The sequence below is a fragment of the Crinia signifera genome, chromosome 3 (genome assembly GCF_055691185.1).
Source record: "Crinia signifera chromosome 3, ASM5569118v1, whole genome shotgun sequence".
In the NCBI taxonomy this organism is placed as follows: domain Eukaryota; kingdom Metazoa; phylum Chordata; class Amphibia; order Anura; family Myobatrachidae; genus Crinia; species Crinia signifera.
In genome coordinates, this window is record NC_139219.1 from 306671242 (window position 1) to 306685286 (window position 14045).

At 46.4% G+C, this 14045-nt stretch overlaps 1 protein-coding gene across 1 annotated transcript in view; it reads left to right on the forward strand.

The window, feature by feature from the left end:
- Positions 1–4280, forward strand: part of VSNL1 (visinin like 1) — a 136224-nt gene extending 131944 nt beyond the window's left edge. Inside the window, exon 4 of the mRNA XM_083178576.1 lies at positions 3125–4280. Coding sequence (XP_083034702.1) covers positions 3125–3322 — 198 coding nt within the window. The 3' untranslated portion in view covers positions 3323–4280. The remainder of the gene's footprint in view (positions 1–3124) is intronic.
- Positions 4281–14045: the final 9765 nt, after the last annotated feature.

Consider the following 14045-nt stretch of genomic DNA (forward strand, 5'->3'; position numbering starts at 1 on the left):
TTGTTAACTTGCCTGTTCACTTGTTTCGGCGTGTATGGCGTTAGGAGCTTTCTTGTACCTCAGCGGGTTTTGATTTGCAAATAAAGGCAATCTGCTTATACGGTCATGCAGTTGACACATTTTAATGAATCACTTTTTTTTTTAGGGAGAACTTTTTTTGCGGCTCAAGTACATTATTCAAGGCTAAAAAAAAAAAATTTAACCGAAAGAAACCCATCATTGGTACTTTTGTTTTGTTATATGCCCTACAAAGTCTGCAAAAAGTGTTTACACTGCTCCAATTTCCCTAATTGCCACTACTCCAATCATGACAAGCTATAATTCTACTGAAGGGATTAATAGAGGAGCCGGAAGTGAAGGCAGATTGTTTAATTAATGGCGGTACAATAACTGCGTATTTTCTAACAAAACAAATTCCACTTTTATTCCAATACAGAGCTTCAATTAATTAGTTACTAGTTAAAAGCCTGTCAAAATGACGGCTTAATCCCTATCAGCTCCTGTCTCCAATCTTTGTCTTCACAGCTCCCTCTCTCCATATCGGGGTGGCCATCGACCTTCCATGATTCAAAATCATCAAAGGTTGAAGACCGATGTAGAATAATTTTGCCATCTATGGGGGAGAACCAAATAGCGTTTTTTTTCTCCCGAAGGTGAAGGGTCATGGAGCAGAGCCCCGCTCCAAGCACCCATAATGCCTCGCCCCAGGTTCTGATTGGCCCGTGGTCAGTCAATCACAGAAAATAGATGACCATCCAAAAACATGGATGGTAACCATAGATGGAGATTTCACTTTCTGTTAAGGAGTAATTTGGTCTGTCGAGTGTCCTGTAGTGGTCACTTGTGGTACTTCACCTAAAAAAGGTGAGGATTTAGCCTTTTATATATAGTGATTTGCCTCATCCGTTTACAAAATGGCGGCTTCCATTGTACAGGTGGTAGAACTCCTGAAATCAATTATTTGTCTTTCAGTAGAGTTGTATTACAGAATAAATGCACCTAGAAATGATGTGCAAAAACTTTATTTAACTTGTGACATTGTAGATGAACTTATTATTCCCGAGTAGCATGCGCAATCTCCGCAGACCCGCCTGTTTCCTTTTAAAAGCTCTGTACCTGGGGGAGAAAGCACTACATGGAATAGATTTTTAGTTACTCTTCAGGACTTTTCTAGTTAAATTTGTTTCCCAAGAGTGTGTGTGTGTGTGTGTGTGTGTTATAAGAAATGCAGATTTCTCTGCCGACCAAACCAGTCATGAATAAAGCATTTTTGCATGACCCAATTTAATATTCTCTAAACTTCCTGGCGCCCCAGTTCAGTGAGTCTGAGGTCGTAGCTTCTGTCATGTTTCGTCTTATGTTATCCAGGGGTCTGCGTTTTGTGATACGTGTTGTCACCGATTCGCCGCAGTAACTGTGGGACCTGCAGCCTGAACACATAGCGGGAATTCATACCACAGAATAACGACAACACAACAGCGGGAAACACATTCATTCTGAACAAACATTTACTTGATGTTGTTCCCCGGTTCAGTGATCCAAGAACCGTGCCGCAGTTCACTGAACCAAATGACTAGACTGCTGTGATTAAGCTTTGAATGGTTCGGGACACATAATTCAGCTGTTAATTAATAACATTAATCAGAGTTCGGCCTCCTGAGGTGGGAATAGCCTCTGCTGAATTTGAAGTCATGGTTATTAGTTTGCTTTCTCATTGTGGTTAATTTTGCTTTAAGTCATTGAAAACATTATGAAGCCATAGGAACATAATAGTCTTCCTATTTGCCTGTATTAATTGGACTCATGTTGCAATATTTAGGATTATTTTGCGGAATGGTTACATCATCATCATCATCATCATCGTTTTCAGTTGTGACTAATTTATAGACAGGTTTCGTTTGAGCCTAAGGGGTTGAATTACGTTTATATGTTCTGCCCATGTTCCCCCGGATTTCTTTCCATACTGGTCTGGTAATTCATTGGTGAGTAAGTGTTCCTCGGGGGTGTGTCTGTGTTCCTGAGTTTGAACCGGGGCAAGGGTCAAGGAGCCCTAATAATATACTTATTCTACAGTATAGATGAAAATGTTGTACTCATGCATGAACGTTGTTGTCATCCATAAGATAGAGTCCAGTAGTCAGACACCAAAATCTGATTACACGGGGCCTTGTTATTGGAAGTGGCTGATACCTATCTAGACATTCAGATGTGGTCACTGGTCAGCTAAATATACCAGCATAGTGGTCATAAGATAATTGGAATTATGATACAGCAGTCATTGTCAAAGGGCTGGGAGAGAGCATTTGAGGAAGAAGAGTAGATGAGTGGTAGAAGTTTGAGTTTCTGAAGGTGATAGGAAGATGCTCGCAACAAGAGAACAAAAGAGGAACCTGAGGCAGTCAGAGGAGATAAGGAGACACTGAAGAGGTGCGAGGCAGGAGTTGGGCAGGCCAGTAGGTTTAGGCAAGAGATAAAAGCTTAGATGTGTTTTAGGGCTTCAAGAAATTATTGTGGAGCTAGAAGTATTGGAGTCTAAAAGTCATCCTAGGTCTCCCCTTGAGGTCATGTTTTCCATAACGATTGCCAACCAGGATTGCCCAGTATTTCAACATTATGACTTTAACTAGACTGAGATGTTACTTAATAAATGCCTAAATCACACCTGTTTGGAAGCCTTCCTTTTCAATAGGCTTGGCGTCTTCATCTACTTCCCCACTACCTGTATGTCTAGGCAGAGTTGGTTAAATAATGTATTGTATTTGCATTTCATCTAGTGAATTGCTGAGTGATACAGTATATACTACTTTTCTCACATGGATGACTGTTATTGCTCAATGGAACGAACACTCGCCGAGCGTCAAGTGTGTGGTTTTTCCTTTATTGCTCTTCTCACAGATGTCACATCGAGATCATTCATACCTTAGTTTTTTTTTAATAAACATTGAAGTATTTTTCTCAAAGCGAATGTCCAGATCTTTGTTTTTTTGCCATTGACCACATTACTTGTTTTATTATAGTACTGTATTAGTTTCTCATTTATTCCCATAGACTCACACACAAACACCGCTGGCTTGGACAGGAATGATTAATCACTCATTGTTTTGTTTTCCTTAACCCTTCCCAGGCCATCTACAAAATGGTGGGCACCGTTATAATGATGAAAATGAATGAGGACGGCCTCACACCAGAGCAGCGGGTGGACAAGATCTTCAGCAAGATGGATAAGAACAAAGACGACCAAATTACATTGGATGAATTCAAAGAAGCGGCAAAAAGCGACCCTTCCATCGTATTACTGCTCCAGTGTGACATTCAAAAATGAGTTCACTCTGACGCGTTTCGGACTGCACAAAAATGTCATTGTTTCATTCAGTTTGCAGCTATCTCCACGACTAATACAGAAAACAAACAAAAAAAAAATAATCAAAAATAATTGCTTGGACTACCTATAAATGGACTTGCTTCTTGTGTTTGAGACACTCGTGTGCATGAGAATGTCATTTGCTGAAGATTTTAAAAGTATATAATATATATATATAAATATATTAAAAACTAAAAAAAAAAGAGGGAAAAAACAAAACAAAACAAAAAAATGACTGCCACAATGTGAAGTGTACAATGTAATTTCATAGGTCCCTAAATCCTGTGCATCAGTAATGTAATGCATAATGCTATTTATTGTTTTACTGATGCTAGCTGTGCGTCTCCTTTTTACGTGTTAGTGGTAGTGACACTGGTTGCCATGGCGATGTTACTGTTCCGACTAGCTCATTTCACCTGCTGTAAAGTAGTCCCGGTCAGGTGGAGGGACATGACCTCAGCTCATGGATCTGCCTCGTCCCCCTTTTCATACATGTGCTCGTGATGTCGGTGAATATAAATGTAATTCATTTGCATGCCTCTTAGGTTTGCCTTAATTCTTACCTCATTTGCACCCGTAGCGAATTTGGAAAGAGCCGTATCAAAGAGAGGTGACGTATGAACAAAACGCAAGTCCTACTGGAACCCCAAAATTCATCCAGAGAGATATTATATAATACTATAGAGATGTATGTATATATATTAGTTCACAGATATATATGTATGTTTATGTATATAAACATTATATACATATGTACTCATACATGAGATGCATATATGAAGAAATAATACAGATGACCCTATCGTTTCAATGGGAGTGCGCAGTATTGATTTATCAGAAACTGTATTGATGATTTCTGAATGAATTTTCAAAAGAGGTTGCAATATATGTCCCAAAATAAATAATTTATACCATTTGACTCTTCCCCACCAGGGATCTACATTCTCTTTCCAAGATTGGGGGGGGGGGGGCATTTCTGGATACTGAGAACTGTTTGGTACATAATTTGTATTAAGGTTAGATATGGCTAACATGGTGAATGGATGATATGTTTGACACCTTATCTGGTAAAATGACAAAAAATATATGTATCAGGGTTTGACAGGGGGGTGAATGAACCCCACATCCCATCAGCGGAACCACCACCATCTCCCTTGAGCTCCAAAGGTACCAACAAGTTCGTGGCTGCCCGGCTGGAGTCCAGTCTGTCTCCCGGTCACGGAAGACTACCAACATGATGAAGGAGGACCCTAGGAAGAGCTGGGCAGCTTGTTGATAGGATTCGGCATAACATAATATAATGCGTGATAATAACATTTGTCTACTACAACATTTTGCAAGCATCACACAGTGCTTGCCGTATACTCAGCTGGGTACCTTGTATGAGATGAGTTTGGCTGCCAACACTGTCTGCAGCTTCCTCAAGTGCAGTGGTTCGGAAATCGGTCCTCAGTACCGCACACAGGTCATGTTTCCAAGGTCACCTTTGGATTTTTAAAATGTGACAGTTGGTGATAAACAGCGCAGCTGCCAGGTGACCTTGAAAACATGACCTTTGTGGGGTCATGAGGACCAAGTTTCAGAACCACTGAGTGTTATTGCCATATTTGTGGTACTACTCTCTTCTCCAGTTTATTCCTGGGATGAGAAGCTGTACTGTGGGGCAAAGTAACAAAACACAAAAGTGCCCACTTTGTGGCATTCTTCAGGGCATCAGTTGGGGGCTAGTATGGGCATGTGACAGAATCTGATGATCATTGTAGAGACGTGTGGAGGTTAAGGGGTACTGAAGGGGTGTAATAGGTGGCCTGTACCTAGTTATATATAGATTTTGGTCACATGCGATGGTCTGGTTACTTTTTAACGGACTCCTAGGTTTTACAAAAATGTGTTGCTCCAATGGTCGATGTTGATGCAGGCACTCAAGTTGCTACAAAGACGCACAGCACATGCGTACCATGTTGTGTACACACAGCCACATACACAATACATAATATGAATTTTAGGCATATTGTGGCATAAAGGGAATTTCGGGCATACCATGTGGCATAATGTGGACAAGTGGAATAGCGTCCAATCAGGTGGTAGAGTAACCACAGCCTATGTCTCTACGCACTGCAGATGTAACTGGAACGTTACATGTGTGGATGCTGCTGCAAGGGGTGATATGTGTGACATATTGAAGGATTCCTCATTAGGATATGACATCCTCTTTCATACTGTGCCATCTTTAGACACAGATTACATTTATATAATGGTCGCTGTGTCCTAAAACATGATCAATCTAATCTCATGTGACAACACGTTTTACTCAATGTTTGTTTAACATAAATAAGCCAATAGAAACGGTGAAATAATACGTGCACCCCTACGGCTTCCATATTGATATAGAATTCAAAAAAACGAGGTGCTGCTCATATCATGCGATTCATTATCTGGTCATCAGTAGTGCTCCCACCTCCATAATAACTCCAAATAACTATGTCAGCATTATCAGAATGATGGCAACTGAAATGTCGATACTTTCAGAATGTCAACATAAGGGTGCAGGGCAGGGGGCATTAGAAGGAGGGGTAGGTATTAGTTTTGCAAAGTTGTATCTGAATGAAAGACAGGATTTCTGGCACAGTGGACAGAGGGCTTTATGTAGGCTTACCATCCCCTCCAGGTTCTGAGGCCTGATCCATGTGTGATTTAAGCTGGGAACACAATACCTGATTTTAGCCAAATATTTGCACAATAATGATATTGTTAATGTCAAATCTGACAATATTGTCAGCGACTGCATGTTCGGTGGGGGACCTGATGACGTCGCTGAACAATATCATTAGAGATAGTGTTCACTATTTAAGTGCTAGATCGTTCGTTGAGTGGCACAATTAATCGGATTGGGGCCGAAACTGAGGTCACACGACTTCCCCCTCATAAGCCTGGGCACGCCTGCATTTTCCCTGCCACTCCCAGAAAACGACAAGTTACCACCCCCAAACGCCGTCTTTTTGTCAATCACCTTGCCTATGGCCATAGATGAAAAAGTACCAAGATTTGATGGCAGAATGGCCTCGGACATACGTACTATGCACCGTACGCATGCAGTCTAGCAATTTTCGCCTAGCCTGTAAATTTGCAGCCATGTGATCAAGTCTGAATAACCCCCATACTTAACACTCCCTCTTGGAGAAGTACATACTGTGTGTCTATGGGGCAGATGTAATGACATCTGAGTGGGCCAGAGTTGCGGGTTCCCAGCTAAATTATTTTACAAGGTAAAACCATGTCTTGTACATGATTGCAGCTTTAAAAACAAATACCCAAGTTTACCCGGGAACCTGCAATTCCACCCTCCGGCCCTATTTTTTGTTGCTGCCGCCACAAGTGTGCGAAATGCAACCCCCCCTAACAAACAGTTTATCACCCACTTAGCCATTGGTAGGTGATTGTAGCATAACTGCAGCAGCTTGTGGAGCAGGCATGTGGGACAGTGCATAGCAGGTGCAGGCAGTGACAACAGAGCAGCCGTTGGTGGTATTTCTGTGAGGTATAGTTCTAGAATGAGGAGACATGAAACCTCTAACGACTTCTAGAGGGTTTTTAGTGATGTGCATCACAAGCTCTCTTGGGTTTATCCACCAGCTTGGTATAGGCCAGTGATTGTCTTCATCACCAAGCCACTGCTGGATCTTGTTCCTAATATTCTGAGGCAGCAGCTGCCAAGAAAGCGGCAGACATCACCAAAGGCTGAACAGAGGCGGCACCGTCAATAACAGGTGAAGTCCACAGATCGATTACGGTGATGATTCTCCACCACGCTACCAGATAATTACCCACTGCCTGCACACAATACTAACTGGTTTATACAACGGTAAAGTGGCAAGACCTCTAGTTCATTCTAATTTTCCATCAAGCCAAAGTAGGTAGACCGCCTTATCTATCTATCTATAAGGCTAACTACACCTCCCCCTTTGGGCGGGATGCACTATCATCCGCAGCCGCACAACACCAGGTACAGCATAGATAGTTATTGCATATGCACTAACATATGCGATAATTATTGCAAAGGACATCTCTTGCATTAAGAGCTCCCCTTTATGATGTGACCAACGATGTGGCAGTAGGTCCCCGGCGGCTCCCCCTCCTCCTTTAACCAGCTGCTGCAAGAACCAAAGACTCAGTGGGCTAAAAACTTGCAGTTGAAAGTGAAGTCTTTTAACTAGTATCAGTCATATTGTCCCAGCATCAATTATAAGATGACGGGGCTGGCAGAAACATGGTCACATATTGAGGTGCGTAGTGTGATCAGATGATCAGCATCTTAAAGTCATCGCCAATGTGCTGAGGTGTACGGTAAGAACTTCAAACATTAAAATGTATTTGTATAGCACCAACATACACCGTAGAACGGTGCTTCCCAACCTCTTTTTGCTCCCGTACTCCTCGGTTAGACTTTTAATTTATGAGACCCCCTTGAGTGGAGTGGAAGTTAGCGCATTGCGGATCCTTATGCGTGTCCTTTTATTAGTGAAGCAGTATTGTGCGGTCAGGAATCGGGTCCCACTGTCTCCGGGGTTCCCGATAACGCCTGTAGGATTAATACCGCTGCTTCCTCCAGATGAATGCTGATGTCCGAGGGCAGCGCTGGTAGCTTCCAGTGGATTTCTGTTCGGGCAAAAGCACAAGAAGACACTCAAGAGTACAAGAAGTAAACCAACATGGTTCATCTCCATGGCGACAGACTTCTTCCACCATCACCAATATTATTTTCAAGTACCCCCAACAGGTCTGCAGTGTACCCCCATGGTTCCCCTTCCCCCTGGTTGGGAACCACTGCCATAGAGAAATGCCATCCGGAACAGGCAGGCACACAGAGGCCTCGCCAGCTTACAAGGAGCCTTTATGGAAAGTTCTCTCCTCACACAAGCAGACTTATGACTTTGAAAGTTTCCCGAAAATTTGGAAGACATCCAAAGACAGTAAAGTATTAAATAGTAGCAAGTTGCTTACCCAGGAAGGTCAGTCTACACATATAAATACAGAGAGACTGTAGTTATTACACATGAGCCGCGTCACACACACACAGAGCTTTATTTAATGAGGAAAAAATTGATGTGATTAGTCAAGGTCTGTTGGCTACCGACTTAAAAGTGTACCAGATAATTCAAACCATATGTCTGTGATACTGTATGTACTTCTATTTTCATTATACGTACCATCATTTGCAACTGGCCTGTATACAATTATATCAAAAAGACTGAAGATCCGCCTGTTATTGGTTAATGGGACATAATAACGAATAAATTAGTTACGCTCCAGCGCTGGAGGATTGATACGACAATGAAAGGCGCACAGTGGTATGGAATGTTTTGTTTTTATTTGTTTGCAATTATATCAGTTATTTTGCGCTATTAATAGCTACAGTATCAAATGCAAAATCTGATTCTACACTTGGGGCCTAATTCATGTTTAAATGGAATTGCACTGTGGCAAGGAAGCGGCGGTGCAATTCTGTGTAATTAAAATTTAAATGCAGCAGGAGACAAGTGCCCCGAGATGATAGGCGTCCGCAGGCGATAGGTAGGCACCCACAGAAGATAGGCTCCTGGAGGAGATAGGCGCCCGGAGAAGATAGATACCTGCAGGAGATAGGCGCCAGAAGATGATAGACAGGAGATAGATAAGTGCCTGCAGAAGACAGATACCTGCAGGAGATAGTCACCCAGAGGAGATAGTCATCTTCCGGAGATAGGCATTTGGAGGAGATAGATGCCTGCAGAAGATAAGTGCCAAGAGGAGATAGGTGCTTGGAGGAGATAGGTACCTGGAGGAGGAAATGTACCTGCAGGAGATATGCACCATGAGGAGATCAGCACCTACAGGAGATAGTCATCCACAGGAGATAGGCATCTGCAGAATAGATGCCTGCAGGAAATAGGCGTCTGCAGGAGATAGGTGCCCCGATGAGATGAATGCCTGCAGGACAAGGGCACCCGGATGAGATGGATGCCTGCAGGAAATAGGCCCCCCGAAGAGATAGATGCCTACAGGAGATAGGTGCCCAGAGTAGATAGATGCCTACAGGAGATATGCACCCTGAGGAGATCGTTGCCTACAGGAGATAGTCATCCACAGAAGATAGGCATCTGCAGGATAGATGCCTGCAGGAGATATTCGCCTGGAGTAGACAGGTGCTTGCAGGATATATTCATCTGCAGAAGATAGGTGCCCTGAGGAGATAGATGCCTGCAGGACAAGGGCGGCCGCAGGAGATATGCCCCCTGAGGAGATATGCATCTGCAGGATAGATGCCTGCAGGAAATAGGTGTCCGGAGGAAATAGGCTCCTGCAGGAGATATTCACCTGGAGTAGACAGGTGCCTGCAGGAAATATTCATCTGCAGGAGATAGGTGCCCCTATGAGATGGATGCCTGCAGGAAAAGGGTGCCCGGAAGAGATGGATGCCTGCAGGAGATAGGCCCCCAAAAGAGATAGATGCCTACAGGAGATAGGTACACAGAGTAGATAGTTGCCTACAGGAGATAGGTGCCCAGAGGAGATAGATGCCGGCAGGAGAGGTGCCCCTGGAAGAGATAGGATCCCATATGTAATAGGAGTTGCAGGAGATAGGCCCCCTGAGGTCATAGGCACCTACAGGAAAGAGGCACCCACAGGAGATAGGCGCCCGGAGGAGATGGATCCCTGTAAGAGATATTCATCTCCCAGAGATAGGTGCCAGCAGGAGATAAATGCCTGCAGGAGAAAGGTGTCCAGAGAAAATAGATGCCTGCAGGATATTCATCTGCGGGAGATAGGCACCTCCTGCATGCATTTGCTAGATCTAAGTATTGTCTGAAGACGCAATGTTTTTAGGCACCAGCCAGCCTGTGTAAGCTAAAGCCTACTCAGGCTGGCCATCGGATCCAGACACCCGTCCAGTAAGTCTGCACAGACCCTGACACTTAAAACCAGGGCTGGTACACCCCATGCTGTCTCTCAAATACCGCACCATGTCATTCTGCAGCTGACAGGGCTACAAGCAATATCACAAGACCTGTGTAGTGCCTCCAAAGACCCGACACCTTCAGATTTGTACGTAAACCATTGCATTTACCAAATTTGAATTAGGCCCTTAATCCAAAGCCACTGTGCAGTGAGATCTACAGCACTGTAACGATATTATACCAAAGAAAGCACTTAAGCCTCATTACTAAAGGTTACTCAGTTCAGATGTATGATCGCAGTCCCATCTGGCCAATCATGAGGAGGCTGAACCCGTTGGTGTCACGGACAGATCCTGGATACCTCCCTGCATCATTGGGGCAGATTAGTCTGGGACACAGGAATGACAGCTGGTTTAAAGCCACACAACATTTAACCTTCTCATGAGTGTCCAAATTATACTGTATGACGGAGGTTCCCAACCATGGTCATCAATGCACAGCTTTTAAGGATAGCCATATTTTAATAGAGGTGACTTAATTAGTACCTGTTATTTGGATTGGTCCATCTGTTCTCAGTGCGACGGGTGTATGGTAAAGGGGGTCAGGGGAGAGAGACAAAGTCCTCTCCTGTTTACTTACTTTGTCCCAACTTCTACAGGAAGAGCTTAGTGTCATACTGAAAACTGTTTGCTAAGCCTGACTGCATGTTACTGGGTACAGACTGGTTACATTAGCAAATGAAAAGAGATTAGCAGCTAATGTTTTGTGTGTCTAAAAACAGATTTATTGGCAAAGGAAAACCTTTTCTTTTCCCCCCCAGCGTCGGTTCCTAGATTCTGTGGCCAAATCCCATCAGGCTCCTGTTTAGTGCAGACAGGAGTTACACCTATGTATTCTGAGCATTGCATCTCACGTGAGACTTGCACTAGGAACTGCGGACCTGGTTCTCAGGATTTTCCACAGACTGCATGGGTCAGAAAACTGCAAATGGGGTCTGCGCATTTATGGCACAGAGACAAGTAGCTCCATGCCACATCCTCGTGGGTGTAAGCTTTTGTGCCGAGTCTCATGGGAGTGGGGATTCAGATAATAGGACTACAGCGTCTTGGTTGACACTAAAGATCGACATTCGCTAGATGGACATTGTTGTACTTTTTCATATCTTAACATACACCTGGAATCCAATTGGGAACCGTAAAGTGCCCCAAACGCATTGATAGTGGAGCGAGGCACCGTGCAAGGGTACACTCTATACTAAATAGGGCTCCTTGTCGACATTTACACAAAAGCATGGTAAACTCATGTCAACCTTTCCACGTCAACATTCTTTATGCGCTATGATAATTGGGTGTCCTTGTTAACATTAACACAAAAAGTAAAAAAAGGTGTCGACATTTACCATGTCAACATTCTGCTTGTGTCAACTGTGTCCATGCCAACCTATCGCATGTTGACCTATTCACACCACACCCTAGGACGTTACATGGGCATGCAGCCAGACTTGCTTGTTTGATGCGCCCAGGCGCAGTAGGAACGCCCGTGTGTCTTATGGGTGCAATATCCTGTACGAAGGATGGCTACAGATCGGGAAAAGAGCAGAGCGACTCGTGCGCAGGCAGACGAGCGGATACTCACATTAGAACACCCTAATAAGTAGGTTACCCCAGTCGGACAGAAAAAGAGCGGTTTACGCCCCTGCAGGAACTCGGCACTGGGGTTCTCAGGGACATAGAGCTCGCTGTAGAATTACACCAAAGTCATCATCTCTTAAATCATGCATGTCCAAACTGTGGCCCTTCAGCTGTTGTGGAACTACACATCCCAGCATGCCTTGCCATAGTTTTAGCATTCCCTAATAGTAAAACTGTGGCAAGGCATGCTGGGACTTGGAGGGCCAAAGTTTGGACATGCCTGTATAGAGGTTAAGACGACATTGGCAAAGAACTAGCAGCTAGATACCAGCCCGGAGGTGGCAGGGGTAACACATATTACATTCATGGCCCATTGGCTCAGTGCACGCGCACTCACATGGCCTAAAACAGGCGTGTCCAATCTATGGCCATCCAGCTGTTGTAAAACTACAAGTGCCCATAATGCCTTGCCACATTTTTCTATTGGGGGATGCAAAAACTATTGCAAGGCATGCTGGGATGTGTAGTTTTGTAGAAATGCGCCCCGGTGCAGTAACACCGGGACGGAAGGGGCAGTGCCGCCGCCGGGTGGTGCCGCCCCCTGCAGCCAGGGCCAGTGTACTCGTGCGGTCACTGGCCCTGCTGCTGGTTGGCGCCTGCTTCCTGGCCTGGGGTGGCCTGGCGCCACCCCAGGGAGCCGGAAGCAGACCCTCCAATGACGCCGGGTGTGATCCCCACGAACAAAGGGAATTCAAATGTGCCGCCAGAGGAGAGCCAATCATGGCTCTTGCTCTGGTGCCCAATGGGAAGCGGAGGCGGCGAGCCAATCCTGGCTCGCCACGTCACGAGCCCCGCCCCGGGTGCTGGTTTGAACTAACCAGCGTCGGGAGCGGAAAGGAGAGTTCGGCGACGGAGAATGAGAGGAGAGAGCCCTGGAACACAGAGGAGCAGCCGCCGGAAGCCCCAGGAGGCGGCAGCTGTGTGCGCAGGACTGCTACACGCTGCCACCCGCCGGGCGAAGTACACAGTGTCGGGGACAGCCAGCGAAGATGGAGGAAGCCTGGGTGCGGAGGGGTGCAACGCAAAAGAGCTTGCCCCGGCCCCGCTGCCCCGGTGAAGACTGCAGGAAGCCCGGAGGTGGTGGGAAGCATCCCACCTCAGGCGAGGACGGACCACCCTCGTGGCTGGACCAGGCTTGGTCCAGCGGAAGTCCCTAGGACGGGTAAGTCCACATGCGGGTCCCCTCCCTAGACCACCAGGTGTTTGGGCAATAGGCCCGTGGGCCCAATTCAGGCACCAGGCCTGCGGGACCATAGTCGGGCTCTAGGCCCGTGGGGACCTCAGGTTGGTGGCGTTGGGCATTAGGCCCAGTGTACTCGTGCGGTCACTGGCCCTGCTGCTAGTTGGCGCCTGCTTCCTGGTCTGGCGCCACCCCAGGGAGCCGGAAGCAGACCCTCCAATGACGCCAGGTGTGGGGGCAGCGGCGAGCCTTCGCCGCTGATCCCCACGAACAAAGGGAATTCAAATGTGGCGCCAGAGGAGAGCCAATCATGGCTCTCGCTCTGGCGCCCAATAGGAAGCGGCAGCGGCGAGCCAATCCTGGCTCGCCACGTCATGAGCCCCGTCCCCGGGCGCTGGTTTGAACTAACCAGCGCCGGGAGCGGAAAGGAGAGTTCGGCGACGGAGGACGAGAGGAGAGAGCCCCGGAACGCAGAGGAGCAGCCGCCGGAAGCCCCAGGAGGTGGCAGCTGTGTGCGCAGGACTGCTACACGCTGCCACCCGCCGGGCGAAGTACACAGTGTCGGGGACAGCCAGCGAAGATGGAGGAAGCCTGGGTGCGGCGGGGTGCAACGCAAAAGAGCTTACCCCGGTGAAGACTGCAGGAAGCCCGGAGGTGGTGGGAAGCATCCCACCTCAGGCGAGGACGGACCACCCTCGTGGCTGGACCAGGCTTGGTCCAGCGGAAGGCCCTAGGACGGGTAAGTCCACATGCGGGTCCCCTCCCTAGACCACCAGGTGTTTGGGCAATAGGCCCGTGGGCCCAATTCAGGCACCAGGCCTGCGGGACCATAGTCGGGCTCTAGGCCCGTGGGGACCTCAGGTTGGTGGCGTTGGGCA